This window comes from Pelmatolapia mariae, linkage group LG8, assembly GCF_036321145.2.
Source record: "Pelmatolapia mariae isolate MD_Pm_ZW linkage group LG8, Pm_UMD_F_2, whole genome shotgun sequence".
Classification (NCBI taxonomy): domain Eukaryota; kingdom Metazoa; phylum Chordata; class Actinopteri; order Cichliformes; family Cichlidae; genus Pelmatolapia; species Pelmatolapia mariae.
This window is the reverse complement of record NC_086234.1, coordinates 14,143,652-14,161,513: the sequence shown is the minus strand read 5'-3', so window position 1 is coordinate 14,161,513 and position 17,862 is coordinate 14,143,652. Positions and strand designations below refer to the sequence as shown.

At 40.0% G+C, this 17,862-nt stretch overlaps 2 protein-coding genes across 2 annotated transcripts; one reads left to right on the top strand and one right to left on the bottom strand.

Annotated features, from left to right (window-relative positions):
* The first annotated feature begins 231 nt into the window (after positions 1–231).
* Positions 232–11,868, top strand: LOC134633866 (serine/threonine-protein kinase tousled-like 2). The gene is made up of 21 exons (XM_063483006.1): positions 232–769; positions 1,831–1,925; positions 4,260–4,331; positions 5,008–5,077; positions 5,281–5,318; positions 5,513–5,605; positions 6,065–6,172; positions 6,641–6,733; positions 7,096–7,206; positions 7,487–7,623; positions 7,722–7,874; positions 8,217–8,283; positions 8,399–8,496; positions 8,587–8,668; positions 8,875–8,966; positions 9,093–9,182; positions 9,715–9,884; positions 10,025–10,163; positions 10,358–10,469; positions 10,563–10,670; positions 10,852–11,868. The coding sequence occupies exons 2-21, from the start codon at positions 1,833–1,835 to the stop codon at positions 11,029–11,031; spliced, it is 2,106 nt and encodes a 701-aa protein (XP_063339076.1). The 5' UTR covers positions 232–769; positions 1,831–1,832; the 3' UTR covers positions 11,032–11,868.
* A 127-nt stretch (positions 11,869–11,995) lies between these two features.
* On the bottom strand, positions 11,996–17,259 carry becn1 (beclin 1, autophagy related). The gene is made up of 12 exons (XM_063482000.1): positions 17,153–17,259; positions 16,749–16,881; positions 16,601–16,665; positions 15,822–15,880; positions 15,639–15,729; positions 15,329–15,465; positions 15,034–15,228; positions 14,798–14,944; positions 14,489–14,638; positions 13,453–13,513; positions 13,217–13,359; positions 11,996–12,692 (listed from the first exon to the last, which is right to left on the bottom strand). Exons 2-12 carry the CDS (start codon positions 16,873–16,875, stop codon positions 12,524–12,526), a joined length of 1,344 nt encoding a protein of 447 aa, XP_063338070.1. The 5' UTR covers positions 16,876–16,881; positions 17,153–17,259; the 3' UTR covers positions 11,996–12,523.
* Positions 17,260–17,862: the final 603 nt, after the last annotated feature.

Genomic DNA, 17,862 nt, shown 5'->3' with positions numbered 1-17,862 from the left:
TATTCTAGGAATCCATGCACAGTTCAGGCAAACGACTAAATGCATTAAATTATCCTGTAAGCTAACAAAAATATGTTGTACATGCAGGACATAGTTTGACTGTAGTGGTTGAAATCCAGATTTAAAAAGCAGCTCTCAGGGAAGCTTTTTAGGGCCCCTTGTGGTGTGGAGACCTGGGAAGTTATCGATCTCACCCGGTTGTAATCTAACCTTGACTACAGTACTGAGTCCGTTTTGGGGGAGCGTACATTATGTGGTAAACCGGCGCACTGGAAGCATCACTGTAAAAGGTCTCCTGGGAGCTCACTGCGGCCTTGCTGCGGGAGGTTATGATCTTTTCTTAAGCATTAAAATAATGGACTGTAACGAGATGACTCCTCCCGGTGCAAGCATCGCTCTGTAACGATAAAAGGAAGAACGAGTGAAGCAGAAATGTGACAGCACTTGTCAGGAGACTTCAGAGCACTGACAGCTCCCGGTTTGCCCGTGCAGGGGCACCAACACGGACGAGGAAACCCCGAGGATCACGGCCTCCTGTCCGGATGACACCGACAGGAGCCAGCCACACTGGTCTTTATAGCTAGCATTAGCTAAGCTAACAAATGTCTTCCCTGATTTCGAAATAATTGTAAATGGATAACTTAATACAGACAACTTTATTTGAGATGCGGGGAGCTCGGGGGTGTTAAGGAGTTTGCTGTCGCCGGTTGGACGGATAACATCCTTTCTGGGGTTGTGAGTGCTGTGAAAACTGCAAAAGGTTCTCCAGGTAAGACTTCTACTGTAGCTGGCGTTAGCTCGATTCATCACTTGACCCTAGGTAGTTTGGGCTGTGTAGTAGGTTAAAATCCTACATTTCATAGGCAAAGTTTGAGTCGTTCTGCCGATTGGCATAGGATAAGCTGACAGTTGATGGGAGCGCATCGCTTTTGTGTTTTTGTTACCAGGATTTTGATTAGCACCTTTAGCTTTAGCCAAGTTTGGCATTCCTCGTCCACTCGATCGCTCAGCAGTGTCGAAACGGTTTTTTCACCCACTATTATCAAGATGGTTTTGCTGAAAGGCTGCTCGAATTGGGGAGCTTGAGCCCATGGGATTGCTTTTGATGTTGAGATTGAGCTAGATAGTATTTCTGTTTAGGTAACTTATGCTTTCTAGGATTGTTTTGATACACAAGTGAACGGGCATGCTGGGCTGCCTGCTCAGAAATGAGTATCATTATTTTATTATTATATTCTTTGGTGGTTTTTGAGCGATGACACGTCTCATATGTGCTCTCAGATTTAATTTCCTTTTTCTAATTTTTTCTTTTTGTTTTTTTGTTGCTTTTTTTTTTTTTAAACCTATTTCTTGAAATTAATTTCAGAGTGTCACTTTAAGCAAATTTTCCCTGGTGTTTGTGTTTTGAGGAAAGGTTCCCTTTGAACAGCAGGCTATGACGTTTACTGATCAAATAAATGCCTAGGTTACTATGCAAATGTGACAAAAGGTGTTACATTTTCCCAGTCAGACCTCAAGTTTGTTGAGTCACTTCCCTAAATCAGAAAGTGCCACACATTTCAGTGTATATCATTCTAACTCAAACCAGGTCTTCCACATAAGTTAAATATTTGTGGTTCAGGAGGTAGAGCAGGTCGTCCACCAATCAGGAGGTCAGTAGTTCAATTCCTGGTTCCTCCAACGTGAAATCTGGAACGTTAGATTAAAAGTGCCTAGGTAAAAAAAACAACTTGTGTGAATGAGACTTGTAATAAGAGAGTGCTTTGAGTGCCCAAATTAACTAGAAAATTGCTGTACCAGTCCATTTACTGTTTATGTCTTACTTTCTAGGCATGATGGAAGGACTTCATAGCCAGGCTATCAGCCTGGATCCACGAAGGCAGGAGCTGCTTGAGGCACGGTTCACTGGAGTCGGTGTGGCCAAGGTTGGAACATTTTAACATTGTAATGGTTGTTTTGTTGCTTAAAATGACAACAGTTGCAGGTACAGGTCATTTCTGTGGATGCTGGACTTGATGCATGTTGTTTTTGCTAAATTTTGCAATTCTTGCTGAATTAATTCCTGGAATTCATCCCACAACCCCACTGTGACTGCAATTGGTTAGCACTCCTGTGTTAGTCTTTCAGTTGAGGTATGCTTAGAAGTCCTCTCTGTTTACAGTGTGCCCTCTGTTCAGGAGGTTTCTTCAGTGCTGTGATCTGTTTTCACGAGCTAAAGGTACAACAAGACAAGCTCTGTTTTGGCTGACACAGGAGCTGGCCGGCATCTCTTTGTTTCAGTGGAGGATAGTGACACTTAAATGGCACAGCAGCTGAAGTTCACAGTATTGGCTGTGCTTTGCTGTATCCTGCTGTTGAACTGGGTATCAATAAGCGAGGGTGCACATCTGAGAAAATGGCAGCTCCTAAGAAAGCAGCCATTTTTATTTTTTATGTTTTTTTTAAATGCTCTGACCTATATTTTGCTCTTAAATTTATTGTCAGGACTGCTTGCTGTGGTATAGGAGGATAAATGATGTAAGGCTGTGGGTATGATATCAGTGGTATACAGTGGATATAAAAAGTTTACACATCCCTGTTAAAATTGCAGGTTTTTGTGATGTTAAAAGTGATACCATAAGTCATTTTGAAACTTTTCCCACCTTTACCTTACTTAACTCAACTGAAAAACAAATATTAAGGGAAAAATATATAAAACGTCATATACTAAGTGTGTACACCCTATACTTTGAAGTACTGTTTTGATCCAAAGGTTCAATATTTGTCTAAATATTGATTTAGATATATGCTTCAGGTGATTTTCGTGTTAAAAGGTGAAATTCGTCTTCATCTACAGCTTTCTGGCAGATGCCTTAACGTTTTAAAAGCATGATACTGCCGCCACCGTGCTTCAACATGGGTATTACATTATGCCACTTATTTATTTGTGTTGTTGGTTTTTAGGTTTGTTTTGTTTTCTTTCCTCTTTTTTGGTTTGAGGCTTTCAGTATGTATGTGTGGCCAGTCTCCTCAGATCAATGTAAATTTTCCACCCTTCTTAATTTTAAACTTCATAATTTAGCAAATTGTAGCTGGTCTTGGACATTTTTCTTTGTCAGAAATGGCTTCTGTCTTGCAACCCTACCCCATAGTCCTCACCGCCAGAATTTCCTGCAGCTCCTTCAGTAGGTCACTTGGCAGCCTCCCTGACCAGTTTTCATCTTGTCTTTTCATCACTGTTGTCCCATATTTCTACCTTTTTTTTCTTTTCTTTTTTTTTTTTTGATGACTGGCTTCACTGTGTTCCATGCTACATCCAATGCTGTGGACACTTATTTATTTATTTATTTATTTATTTGTTTATTTTTTATAAACCTTTCTCTTGACTGATGCCTTCCAACGATAACATCTCTTTGATGCTTGGCTTTTGCTCTAGTTTGCAACGGAGTAAATGTTGGGAAAATCCTGCTAGGACAGCTGAACTTTATTTGGGGTTAATCAGGGTTTCTTTAATTAATGGCAGCTGTGTACCCAAGAAGATTGATTGCTGTGATTAAATCAAAAGGTGCTTTAAGAAAGCATTAGTTTAAACGTGTGGACACTAATGCTGGTTATTGTACGTTTGTTTTTTGCTTTGTTTTTTTTTGTTTTGTTTTTTTCAATTAAATGACACATGTTATAGGTCACATTAAAGTTTGGAAATGAATGGATGGATATATTTTTTTAACATTATAGATATCCACTGTATGTCTTTGCATGCTATTTAGGACGTTGCAGTCAAACTGTAGATGTTAATATAAAGGAATGAGAGGAGTTGTCTGCTATAGTTGTGACCTTGAAAAGCATTAAGCTAGCAGGCCTTAAAAAGCATTAGCCTCCTGCCCCAGAAAGCCTGCTGTTTCTTCTTAGTCCCATCAGGCTGTGTGGAGTCTGGCCTTTAATGACCCTAACCAATTCAGCCAACTGGAAGTCAAGTGAAGATTAACAGGGTGATGTGTGTAATGCGCACTCACAAGGGTCATAGTGTGACAGTTGTGAATTCTGCCATAGTGGTTGGTGTTTTATTTATTGTTTTTTAAAAAAAATAATACTGCACTGTAGAAACCTGCAATGAAATGAATTGGGGAGTAATGCTGACCGACTCTAAACAGGCCACAGGCGTCTTTTGCTTTATCTCATGCATGCAGATCATTTAAATATCCCGTATCACACATTTTCAGTTCTGTCCATAAGTGTAGTTAATGATTAACCAATCGGGTCTTTGTCTCTCTTTGCTGTAGAGTTCGGCCAACAGCGAATCATCCAACCAGTCTTTGTGCAGTGCAGGATCACTCAGCGACAAGGAACTGGAGGTTGGTTTTTGATTTTTGTGTGTGCAGCTCGCAGGTTTTCAGTATTAGTTGTTTCGAATTAGTTTATTTTGTGTAGTACATGCAGTAGTGTATGGAAACACTTTGGTATGGTGGAGTATGTGTTAATAATTTATCAATCTGGGGTTTTTTTGTTTTTGTTTTTACACTTTGATTAAATAGTAACAGAATTTTAATATTTAATGTCTTTAAAAGAAATTGAGAGAAAACCAATAATTAACCCAGAGAGAGAGGAAAAATGCTTTTGTAAATTTTAGTTCATGCTTATGGATAAATGGGGAACCTAGCTGGCTTAAAGAAACCCACACAAACATGGGAAAACATGTAAAGCCCTCAGAGAAAGAATCATTATCCAGACTTAATCCTGAACCTTCTTGCTGTGACGCAATGAGGCACAGCAATAAGCCAGTATACCACCTCATAGGCAAATTTAAAAACCTGGTATGACTATAATATGACTGGAAGCACTACATCAGAGTTTACTAAATACTAAACTCGAATAAAAAAAAAACTGCTGTTAATGTTATTACATTTTTTTCAAAAGTTTATTTTAACTAAGAGACTCAAACTTAAAGCTCCAAGACTTACATTTATACAGTTTCTTTGCTGTTAATGTGGTTAATTGATCAATTCTAAGCTGCTTTTCTGTGTTTGTCAGACACCAGAGAAGAAGCCCAATGACAGAAGCAGGAAGAGGAAAGGAGACACCTATGACAACAACAGCCAAGGTAAGTCCACATACATGCTTATGTGTTTAAAGCAGAAATGCCTCTCTGTATTCAGAAATGATCAGCTGCTCAACTTTAAAGTGTTGCACCACTTTAAGTTTGGTGTTAAATAATTGTTTAAAAAGAACTGGAGTCTTAAAATACAAAGTTATAAGAGTCACATTTATGTTTCCTTTACTATAAAAGGCTGTTTTTGTTTACAGGAAAGGGAAGAGCGCAAAAAATGAGCGATTACTGCGATGTGAGTACAAACTGAAAGGACATTAGATGCTTTAGATTTGTTGAATGCATTGTTTCATTGATGCTCATTGTTTTCAGTTCTGAAGCTTTCCTCTTTCGTACTCTTGTCCTGATTATATCAGTGCTGCCCTTCATTGATCCTTTGCTAAATAACCACTCTGTCCTCTTTGTTTCTTCTCTTTGTCCTGTGGTCAGTTTGCTGGTAGCAGCGGCTCTGGCACCAGTCCTGCTCGAAGCATCCCTATGCTGGTGCGCTCGTCTCCTCAACATTCACTGTCTAATCCTATGGTGAGCACAGCATTCGTCTCTGTTGCACCTTTAGCCAGTGTCAAAGTCAACCGACGGTTGTGAGTTTTCTTCTTTTCTGGGAGGACTAACTGGCACATCTTTGGTTTGTCTGCATCACTTAAGTCAGTGGAAACACCAAAGAGTGATTTAATTTTTTTTTTTTTTAGTGAAATGGGAGCTAACTTTTCTAGTGCTGGTGTCATGCCTTCATTTAGTCCCATTATATCTCCAAGGAAAGTTGTAATAAAATTACTATGGACTGTCAAAACATTTCTTTCTTATTCAGAATTCAGAACTATCCTTTTTTTTTTTTTTTTTTTAAAGTGAAATTCTCTCCACATTATGTTTTCCTTTTAATGCCTTGGAGCTTCTCTATAAACTGTTGATGTCTGTGAATTTGGGTCTGATATTTTGTCCCCCATGTTCCTCTACTTTTCTTTCTTTCACTGTGAAATACAGCTTCAGCACAACAGTCCTTCGTCCACAGGATCAGCCCACACAGACTCTTCATCTTGCAGCTCTGTTAAAACAGCCCCCACACACTCCTATTCCCATAAAGCCATCCAGGTAACTGAGACTGACCCAAATCACTGCTTGACACCTTGACTTTTCTTCTTTTCTTTTCTTTTTCTTTGTAATCTCAGTCATGTTGAAGCACGTCCCTGGTTTAAGTGTTTTGTAGAGTCTGACAAAATTTGTAAGGTTGCAAAACTGCACACCTTGTTATGCCATTTAAAAAAAAAAAAAGAAAAAAAAAGTACAGTACAGTTGAGATGTGGATGCTAGAATTAAAAGGGCATTAAAGGTCTCACACTGACATAATAGTTGCAACACATCCAGCTGTTCTTGTAAATTAGACTAATTGGCCTGATTTAAAGGTCAGCACTTAGAAGTCACTTCTAATATTTGTGATACCAGTGGCTGATTTTGATTTAAATTTAAAATGGACTACTTTGTTAGTGACCCAAGAGGTGTATCCACCTTTTGAATGAGATGTTTACTGTGGGCTCGCTACCTTTTGATCTCCTTCCTCAGTCGGACCTGACGATCCTGAAACTGACAGCACTGGAGAAGAGCAAGAACTCTGACCTGGAGAAGAAGGAAGGGAGGATAGATGACCTGTTGAGGGTAAAATCAGCAGTTACTCAAATGTTTCTCTTAACAGATAGCTTGGACCATTGAAAATACAACTGTGAGACAAGTCATTATTGTCCAAATCTGTTGCTTTGAAAAGACACAGACATACACGGATGTTTTATTTGGCTAACAATGACAAATCTCTCAGTAATTAACCTTCACCAGTCCGCTTACAGCTCATCACGCTCGTTAACTTTTAAATGCCACTGGTTTGCTGACATTTACACCGCTTTCATTTAAGCTACAAACTGAAATTCTGGCAGTTTTTCCCCATCATGTCAGTTTAATAAGCGGCCTTGAATCCTTGCTGTAATGTGAATTGGTTGTCAGAGTGATGATGCGTGTTTTGGCAGGCGAACTGTGACTTGAGGCGGCAGGTGGACGAGCAGCAGAAGATGCTGGAGCGCTACAAGGAGAGACTAAACAAGTGTGTGACCATGAGCAAGAAGCTGCTAATTGAGAGGGTCGGTGTGAATATGAATTTGCACAAGTATGTTTGCCTGATTTGGGACACCTCTGTAGTACAATGTGAAAACCAAAGAAGTCAGTTTATGCATGTAAGCATTGCCCCCATGTAACTTGTAAAAGGCTTCATGGCGATTTAAGGTGGAACTGAATAGTAATATTTGATAATAATATTTGATACTTCATATCCTCTAGGTTTTTTTTTTTTGTTTGTTTGTTTGTTTTGTTTTTTTGTGCCTGCAATGTTTTACTCATTTATTTCTTTATTTGTGTTTGTAGTCAAGACAGGAGAAGATGGCATGCAGGGACAAGAGCATGCAGGACCGTCTACGCCTAGGTCACTTCACCACCGTACGCCACGGAGCTTCCTTCACTGAGCAGTGGACAGATGGATATGCCTTCCAGAATCTCATCAAGTCAGAACGCAAATGGGCACAAGCGTACATTTAAATTGTTATTTTTTTCTATTCTGCATACAGAAATGCTTACGCCAGATTGTCCCTGCATGTTGTAGGCAGCAAGAGCGAATCAACTCTCAGCGGGAGGACATTGAGAGGCAGAGGAAGCTGCTGGGGAAGAGGAAACCTCCCTCCATGGCCCAAACGCCTCCACCCAACCTGGAGCACAACAAACGAAAAAGCAGAAGCAACGGCCAAGAGAGTGAAACGTACGGTTACAAGGAGCAGATCACTTTATTGTGTAATAAATAGTGGATTAATAAGCTTCTAGCCTGAATATAATGAGGTTTACTGGTCTGTGGGGGGCCAGTCATGCAGTTTTGTGGTGAGTGGTATTGATGGCTGTCAGTAAGCCGTTAACCTCAACCGGCATTGGGTGAAAAAATTTAGTAAGAAGTCAAATGCTGCATATTTAACTCTGTAGATCACAATTATTTAGACGTTTAACATATTTTCTTCAGTAAAATCTCACATTTTCTTTGCTTTCTGTTTTTAATATCTTGTTTATTTCTTATTTAATTATGCATTTCTGGCTCTCTGATCTCTCACAGGTTGTCACTGGCAGAGTATCGCGAGCAAGAGGAGATCTTTAAACTTCGAATCGGTCATCTTAAAAAGGTGCCAATGTTTCTTTTCGCTTTTGTTGTTGTTTTTCCCACTTTTTTTTTTCTCTCCTTTGGAGTCACCCGCTCAAACGATGAGGTAGGTGATAAATCTCTGCACTTGTATGCAGGAAGAAGCAGAGATCCATGCAGAGCTGGACCAGTTGGAGCGTGTGAGAAATCTGCACATTCGAGAGCTTAAGAGAATCCATAATGAGGACAACTCGCAGTACGTATCATCCCAGTTTAACATGCCCTACTCAAGCTCTGTGGTGTCTTTTTAAAGCAACAAATACTTTAACAACGTGTTCCTTTGTAGATTTAAAGACCACCCCACACTGAATGACCGATATCTGCTGTTACAGCTACTTGGAAGAGGTGGCTTTAGTGAAGTTTTTAAGGTAAGCCGGTGCTATTTACTTGGTTTCCATTCCTCATGAATACCTTTTTTGTTCCTTCTTTGTTTTCTAAACTTTGAGTGACGTACAGGAAGATGAGACTTGCAACACTTCTGTATGCAGTAAACAGCTACTGTAGAGAATTCAATGGGAAATTCAGGCCAGTAGTAAGCTGCTTTGTATTGATGTGAAATGTACCTTTTTTACAGGCTTTTGATTTCACAGAGCAGAGGTACGTGGCCATTAAAATCCATCAACTCAACAAGAACTGGAGGGAAGAGAAGAAGGAAAACTACCACAAGTGAGTCTGCCGCTCTGTAAATGTGCTCTCTAGGTGTTATTGTGTGATCAAAAATATTTCTGAACTTTTTTTTTTAATTTATACTAAAGTGATTAATTCGGACTCATTAATATTTTTTCGTTGCAGACACGCCTGTAGAGAATACAGAATCCACAAAGAACTCGATCATCCTAGAATAGTGAAACTTTACGACTATTTCTCGCTCAACACAGACTCGTAAGTGCTTCATTTCACATAAAGCTCACGATGATTATCTATAAGTGTTTGTTATTCGGTAGTGTTCAGTGGCAAAAACTTCAATTTTTATTTTCTCTTCTGTAGTTATTATGGACGTTTAGGAGCTTGGGTTTCAGTTGGAAGTTTGTTCTGTGTAGTTTGTAGTCTGTGGCAGTGGCTATGGAGGTGATGAGAGCCTTAGGTGACAATATTTAAGAATTATTATTTTTAACAATGTTACTATTTTTTTTTTTCATAGTAAATACTAGAAAATGTTAAAACTGCTTTGTTTGATGAAAAGAAATAGAAAGCAGAAACTTTGAATATTTGAATACCATAAAATGAATCTATAGATTTCCAGTAATTTGGCTGATGCACATGGTCTTTTTTTTGTTCATGTCTTTTGTAAATATCAGCAACACTTGCCAAGTTATCAGTTTTTATCACATCGGGCATCTTAGGATGTGTTTGAACGTGTAGGTGATCATTGACGCCTTCGCAGTTAACCCATGTGTTATCTAATCTGGTGCAGGTTCTGCACAGTACTCGAGTACTGTGAAGGCAATGACCTGGATTTCTACTTGAAGCAGAACAAATCGATGACGGAGAAGGAGGGCCGCTCCATCGTCATGCAGCTCGTCAATGCCCTCAAGTACCTCAATCAGATTCGGCCACCCATCATACACTATGACCTCAAGCCTGGTAATCTCACTGAGTTTTATGGGCAACACACAAATGTGTTTTCTATTCTAATTCAGTTAAACATAAAACATCTCTGGCTATGATTACAGTGTAGGACTCGTAATGCTTGTGAACCCTCATTTTATGTGTTCTGTCACCAGGGAACATCCTGTTGGTCAACGGCACAGCTTGCGGAGAGATAAAGATCACCGATTTTGGTCTGTCCAAGATCATGGACGATGACAGCTACAACTCTGCAGATGGCATGGAGCTGACCTCGCAGGGAGCAGGGACCTACTGGTACACACAGACACTTTGCACTGCATTTAGTCACCAAGCAACCAGTATGACTACGCAAGCAGATGTGTAACAGTTTCACAGTAATGCTGCTAACTCAATTTTAATTCTTTATTCAGCAAGCAGTTTGAGAATAAAGGGAGATCAGGAAAACTTTTTTTTTCTCCATGATTTGTTATTGTTTGTCTTGCTTACAGGTATCTACCACCTGAGTGCTTTGTAGTGGGCAAGGAGCCCCCTAAAATATCCAACAAAGTGGACGTTTGGTCAGTAGGGGTCATCTTCTACCAGAGCTTGTATGGACGCAAGGTAACCACTAACCTATATTACAATAGTTGTCAGGTTTCTGTTTTGTTTTTGAATAAATGAACTTAACAAGTGTGTAACTTGATCTTTTTCAAGCCGTTTGGTCATAACCAGTCGCAGCAGGATATCCTACAAGAAAACACGATACTAAAAGCCACTGAGGTGCAGTTTCCCCCCAAACCTGCAGTCACCACAGAAGCAAAGGTCTGGTATTAATTTCTTTTAAACTGCAACAAACTCGTTGACCTGTTGGCATAACTATTTGCACAGTGTATTACACGTTGCATTAACAGAACAGCAGTTAGCCTGAGAATTAAAAAAAAAAAAAAAAAAAAAGTGTGTTCAGCTATAATGAGTCACTTTTTGTCACGGTTTCCCTTCACAGGCCTTCATTCGACGTTGCCTGGCTTACCACAAAGAGGACAGGGTGGATGTGCTGCAGTTGGCCAGTGACCCCTTCCTCATGCCCCACATCCGAAAAGCCCTGGGCAGCAGCACACCTCCAGCACCTCCCATTCCTTCCACCTCCAGCTGCTACAGCAGCAGTGCCTCCAATTCGAGCTAGCTGAAAGAAACTGGAACAAAACCCCAAAGCCACGTGGAGACGTTACACCCTTGATGGAGCTCCTCCTTTGCTCTCTTCATGGCGAGAAAGCAGAGCGCATGATAGGAAGGAGGCATCTTTAAAGAGTGAATGGAACCAAAATAATATATGGTGTGGCGTTGAAGTAGAATATGTGCCCACCACTGTTATTCAAGTGGTGTAAATGTGCCAGCCTCTGGCTGTGGGCTCAGTAGAACCCAAAGAATTGCCCATATGCATGCACTAACAAAACTTTGGCTCATTTCAAGAGGCTTTTTTACATGACGAATATATGAAGCACCTGAAAAATTGCACAACTGTGACAGGCTCAGAGGTATGCTATGTGTGGAAAATCTCTTGCCTATACTCGTAAAAGGTTTTGAAGAGGAAGCATAAATTAAATGTCACCCCATACTGCTTGAAATACATCGTCTATCAAAGTATTTTCAGATTAATAGTTGTCCGTTTTAAATGTGTTCTGATAGAATTGAACCTGGAACTTTTTTTTAGGAAGGGCTCCGAGTGACTGATGACCAAAGTTCGAGGCCTGTCGTCATGACACGGCTTCTTTAAAAGGTCATAAATGACTTGACACAGAAGAGGGCTGACTCTAGAAGACTGACTTGTTTGACCAATTTTAAATATTTTACTTGATAACTGGAATTCAGCTTATTTTAATTGTTAAGTCCATATTTTTCCATGAGATTCACCCCCACCTCTAACGCTGTTAAACTTGAATGGTGTGTGGGTGGTGACTGAGTGATTGTTGTGATGCGAGGTAAGATTAAACTGAACTGATGAAACCATTAAAAAAACAAAAGAACATTTGGTTAACTGTGTGGTGTCTCGCTTCATTTTGGGAAATTGTGCAAACTTTTTTAGATTAAGTTCAAACATGAATGTGATTTAATATATGCAATCTAAAAAAAAGCTCCAGATATTTTCTTCCAAACCGAATTTTATTAAGTCAATTCCATTATTAAACATTTGGTACAGAGTATGAACACAAGGCTGAAGCATCAGTGCACCTCCAGCAGTTATGTGTATGATAAATCTGGTAATTGCATTGTTAACTTGTTGAATACTCAAATACTAAAATCTACTCCAACTATCACACATAGCAAATTTTAAAAGGTGAGGGGCAACAGGAAGTGGACAATACATCAAACTTGGAAATATTGAAAGCATATCCTAGTATTAATAAAGCAGGCAAGAACTAAATGAAACATCCTGCTTTGAGGGGGATATCTACAACTGTATTTTTTTTTTTTTTTTTTTTTTTAGTGAACCAACAATTTTTAGTTCTGTAACTTGTTAAAAAAAAAAAGGGCTCGATATCACTCAAAGCTTTTTGCTGTATAGTGCAGACTTAACCATTCTTTTCCTTTGGATAAAGTATCCAAAAATATATCGCATGACATTCCTTCAACAGATGTGAATGTGACTAATCAAATATTGACACTGTCCAGCTGTTTTATCTGTTGTAGAACTGTGAGGTAACCCAAGCCAGTCCCCACTTCAGATTGGTTAACATAAACTTGAGCGCTTTCGTCCACTGCTCCTCAGAGTTAAACTGAGTTTTGATGGAGTAGGAGCCTCCGCTGCCACCCGTATCTTCGATCTTACCCTTCTCCACATCCATTCTGAGGTATGAGGGGGAAAAAAAAGTTCAAGTCAGACTAGTTTCTAAGTTTATAAATACAACACTGAATCTGAACTTAAATCAAAAACCTGGAAAATGTAACATTCATGAGTCACAAATTTAATATGTTCACAGAGGCTGAAATGCTTATTACACCGGAGTATCCAAAGTTTTCCTGATTTGCTTACATTGAACCAAAGGCCACATGTCTGTATTCACAGTACAGAGTTTATGTTTATGAAGGATCAGTCTGTTAAAGAATGAATATGATTTGGGATATTCCAACCTTGATGTGCTAGCAGGGAACAACTAAAGTGTAGATTTTCACGTTGGTTCCGAGTGTGGGGTCGAAGCTTACCTAAACTTGCTTATTTGACTCAGATGCTAATAATAATGGTTGACATTGGACCAGAATTTACATTCAAACTACATGTATATTTATACATTCATTTTAAATGGCCCATAGATGTGCTACACAATGAGCACACAGAAATGCACAATACACACATGATGCTGATATCTGACCTGTAGGGGAGGCAGAAGCCAGTGTCTCCTTTTTCCACCTCCTCTTTGAACTGTTGGACACAGTCCAGGAAGGCCACCATGGCATGATCGAACTTATTGTCCCAGAAGAACCTCAATCCACCTGAGCAGTACAGTGGGAGCTCCTGAAAACACAATGGTAGACAAAATATGGCAGAATAAGAACCTGGACAACAGTTTAAATAAGCACAGGAGAGCCGGATGTGAGAATGCACTACCTTTGACTTGTCTGTCAGTGACTCCAAGTATGAGTGGTTTCCATATGGGACAAGACGATATCTGAGGGACAAAGAAGAGTTTGAGCTAGTTTATTGCACTTCAGACTAACAGAAGATTAACTGGAAACAGCACTAAATTTTAGTGATTCGAGGCTAGGATTCATTAAGGTTACAGAACTAAGACATTTAAACAGACAATGAGCACAGCAAATTACAGGAAAATTAGTATCATTCCAGGACAAAATAATAGCGAATAATTCAATCTTGTCAACTAAAACATGATTTGCAAACATTATTGAGAGAATGTAAATCTGTAAGAAACCAAGTAAGTGATGTAATAAAGCTATGTAGGCATGTAGATATGGTAAAGAAAACCTGGTGAAGTTCACGCTGAGCATCAGAATTAGAAAGAAGAGTGATTTAAAAGACTTTAAACATGATGTGCTTCTTGGTGCCAGACAGCCTAGTCTGACTATTTCAGAAACTGCTGATCTACTGAGATTTTTCCCAGACAACCATGTCTATGGTCGGTTTTAAAAAGACAAAATTAAAAATTCATCCCATCTCTCTATCTCCCCCTCTCTCTCTCTCTGAAGCTGCTGCTGCACTGTCCTTGAGTTGGTATATCCTTTTCAACAGTCCACTGTTGCTGCCTATATCCACAGTGTACCCAGTTACTGACAGCTGCTTCAATCAGCATAAAGCTCCATGTCACAAACCTCAAATCATTTTAAACATAACAATGAGTTCACTGTACACAAATGGCCTCCACAGTCACCAGATCTTAATCCAAGATCGTCCAAGAAGACTTCCATCATGTAGCCGACAAGCAACAGAAACCACGCTATCATGTCAATATGGACCAAAATAGCCAATGAATGCTACCAGTACCTTGTTGAATCTATGCCACAAAAATTCTGAAGGCAGAAGAGGGTTCAGCATTATACTGACAATGTGTACCTAATAAAGGGGCTGGCGAGTGTGTTTTAAGCTCAACAGCAAATGGTAAAGAAAGCAAGTTAAATTAAGCGTGTACCTCTGAAAGCGCAGCCCCATTTTGTTGGCGAGAGCGTGCAGCAGAAGCACCGTCTGTCCCCAGGCTGCGTTGATCTCATTCCACTCCACCGGGACACTGGGGAGTCGGCCCAGGCGGAAGTTGTTGATGGTACCAAACTGGCCGCTGTGCCTGGAAAAAGAGGAGAAACGAGTCGGATTCTCAGCCAATAGGCTCGTCTCATAGTCTGTGTTAAAAATTTGAAAGTCAACATTGATTTAGGGACCTAAATTATTTCTTAGCATACAAAACAATGTGTTTGCCACCGTGTGTTTGTGTGTGTGTGTGTACCAGATGTGAAATGTAGCATTGAAAACGTTGGTTTTTTTCAGGCGGTCTAGCTGAATCTGGCAGTAGCGCATCTGGTTATCAACACTCTTGAGCTCATCATCCAGCTCTAGCTGCTGCCGTTTAAACTCGCTGTACTCCTTCTGGTATCTTTAGAAAGGGGAAGGCACAGAGGCGTTAGGTGCTGTATCATTTAAAATACACCCATCACCTGTCTACACCACTGCTAGCTCACTCACTGTAGCTCCTCTGTGTCGAGCTGCTGAGCTTGGATCCTGCTCTGGGCCAGGTCCTGGGCCACAGTAGCCCTCTGCTCCTCCACAGCCTCCAGCTCCTGAACCAGTTTTTCCTCTTCCTCTTTGAGCTGCTGTAGCTCTGCCAACAGGGTCTCCTCATCCTCCACCTGCAGGTGCGATAGCAGCTCCAGACACTGCCTAGAAATACATTCACAAACATTTGGAATCAGCACTTTAAGTGGTTCTCAGTACTGGGCAGCTGCTTAGGCTGGATCCTCATTCTTGTGCACCAGCTCACTTGTAATTCTGGCATTCGTTCTCTGTGATGTTGAGCTGCGTGTCTAGGTGGTCCAGCAGAGTGTCGGTACATTCCTCGCATAGTGGGTGGTCCACATCTGTCTGGCCCGACATGATGTCGAACAGGTCACTAGTTACCTTGGTGGGATATGATCAGAGGCAAAGCTTATTTGGTTTTGTCACACAGATAACACACCATGAAATCAATGCATCAACATAAATCTCAGCACCCACACGCTGTGGGGATGTTTTCAAGTAGACTGACATAACTGAACCTAAATTTCTTTACTCTCTGACAGTAAAAGTATCACCTTCAGTCTACGACTAAGGTTTTCCATGGTGCCGCCATCAGATGCATCTCCAATGAGTGTGAAGCTGTTGGCGCTCTCTGTTGACATCATTCTGAGGAAAAGCACGCCATTCAAGATTAAGCAATTCTGTCAGCTTTGTTGGACATGCAAGTTAAAAAAAAAAAAAAAGAGTTGGGTGCTCACCGTGCAGGAGGGATGTATTTTCTCGAAACTCCATCCTGCTTGTTTTCAACAAACGTTTCCTGTGAAGAGATTCCAAGTCTAAGAGTCAAACACATTTTCCAACAGCATATTTTCACATAAAACTGAAATAATTATTTGTTTCTCATCTTTGAAAACCAAGAGTGACAGGGCCAGAATAGCACTTAATACTGTTATAACAAACATCACCACCAGATACATCTGTATCTGTAACTGAGGGAACACAGATGAGGGAACACAACACTAAAACAATCACACTATTCAATAGTATATCCTCTACACACAGTAAACAGCTATGAGACTCTCAAGTCCATTTTTAAGTTATTCCAGGAGAGACAGAGAGCTAATACAGCCTTTATACACTCCGCAAAAAAAAAATAAAATAAAGGAAAACTTTGAAAACATATCAGATTTCAATGGAGGAAAATAACTGGATATAATCATGCCACATCTTTTTATGTAAATGAAAATTATGTGGTATCGTTCAGAGTTCAAAGACACATGAAAATCAAACTGAAAAAAGTAGCATGAGCTAGTCCATTTTGCTTAAATTTATTTGCAGCATCTTAATGGTACTCAGTTTATATAGTCCCCATCTGCTCCTATGAATGCCTGACGAAGTTAGACCGTGCTCCTCCCACAAATAGATCAGAAAGTCTGAAGTTTCATTGGCTCGATGCTATACTTTGATTAAAAATCATTTACTTTTTCTTTTTAATAATGTATTACAAAGAGCAGTTTCCAGCTCGGCATTAACCTACCTCTGGTGCCGTCTCCCCGCCGCTGTTGTCAGACTGTTTGCTGGGGGTCACTGAGACTATTGGAGCTGACGAGGAAGAGGAGGAAAGAGATCATACATAGGGCGACAAATGGAGCAGGTTCAACATCAAATACGGCGGTTAAACATACCAATAAGCTCCTGGATGGTGACCCGATCGAGAACATTGAAGGATGTGTCCAGTTTCAGCGGCTGGGAGCAGCGCTGACACACAAAGCTCACCTGCATGGTCGTGCTCGACGTTTTGGAGCCCTCCATCGCTGGCTAAAAAAAAAGAATAAAAAATACACGTTAATAAGTAACACAACGTTTCATTTTAAATTACAGACTATCTACTCATGTAGGAACACTTCGACTAGTGACGAAGGTTAAGAGCAGCGCATAAACACTTGTCTAGTTACCGTTTACTTGCTAGCTAGTTAGCTGTTTGGCTAAACTCTTGCAAACAGCTGGTTGGATACAGCCAAACCGTAAGTTTGGCATGTAGCTTTTGTGTAGCATACAACCAGGGTGTATAAGCACAAAAGAGACTCACTGTCGTGTGTGATAATTCAACGCTACAGCATTATAATCCTAATGCTGCGCCCTAAAGGGACTCCATCCCGCCTCCACTTCCTTATTGTTGTTTACGTCGGTTTTGACGTCATGTTAAAAGTTAGTCACGTGAGAAAGCTAGAGCCCTTGTGTTACTGTGATTTATCATTAGTAAAAGTATTAATATTAAGATAAGATATACTTTATCAGTCCCGTGGTTGCTATATTCACATTATTACAGCTGTAATGTTTTATTGTTTATTATTTCGCATTTATTGCTGGACAGAGTAGAATAAATAGATATAGATAGATAAAAATGATAATAGATAGCAGCTTGAGCAATCCCAAGAATACTACACAACAACAGAAAAATGTACACTATACAAAACAGAAGTACAATTTTAACCACAAACATATACACATAGAGAGAGAGAGAGGGGGGGGGGGAGAGTTGAATATTACTGACTGAATACCATTGCACATTTATTTATCAGCCCCCAATGTGTGTATTAACATATATAAGTATACATGTGGTCTAATGGTGGCTGGAAGGAAAGACCTTTACACACCGTGGATGCAGGAGCCTGTCACTGAAAGGTTTACTCCAAAGATAGTTCATAACTAATATATAATTCTATAATTCTCTATATAATATGTCATTCTTATATTGCAGTTTTATTACAGCTCAATCTGATGCTTTGTGGTCACAAA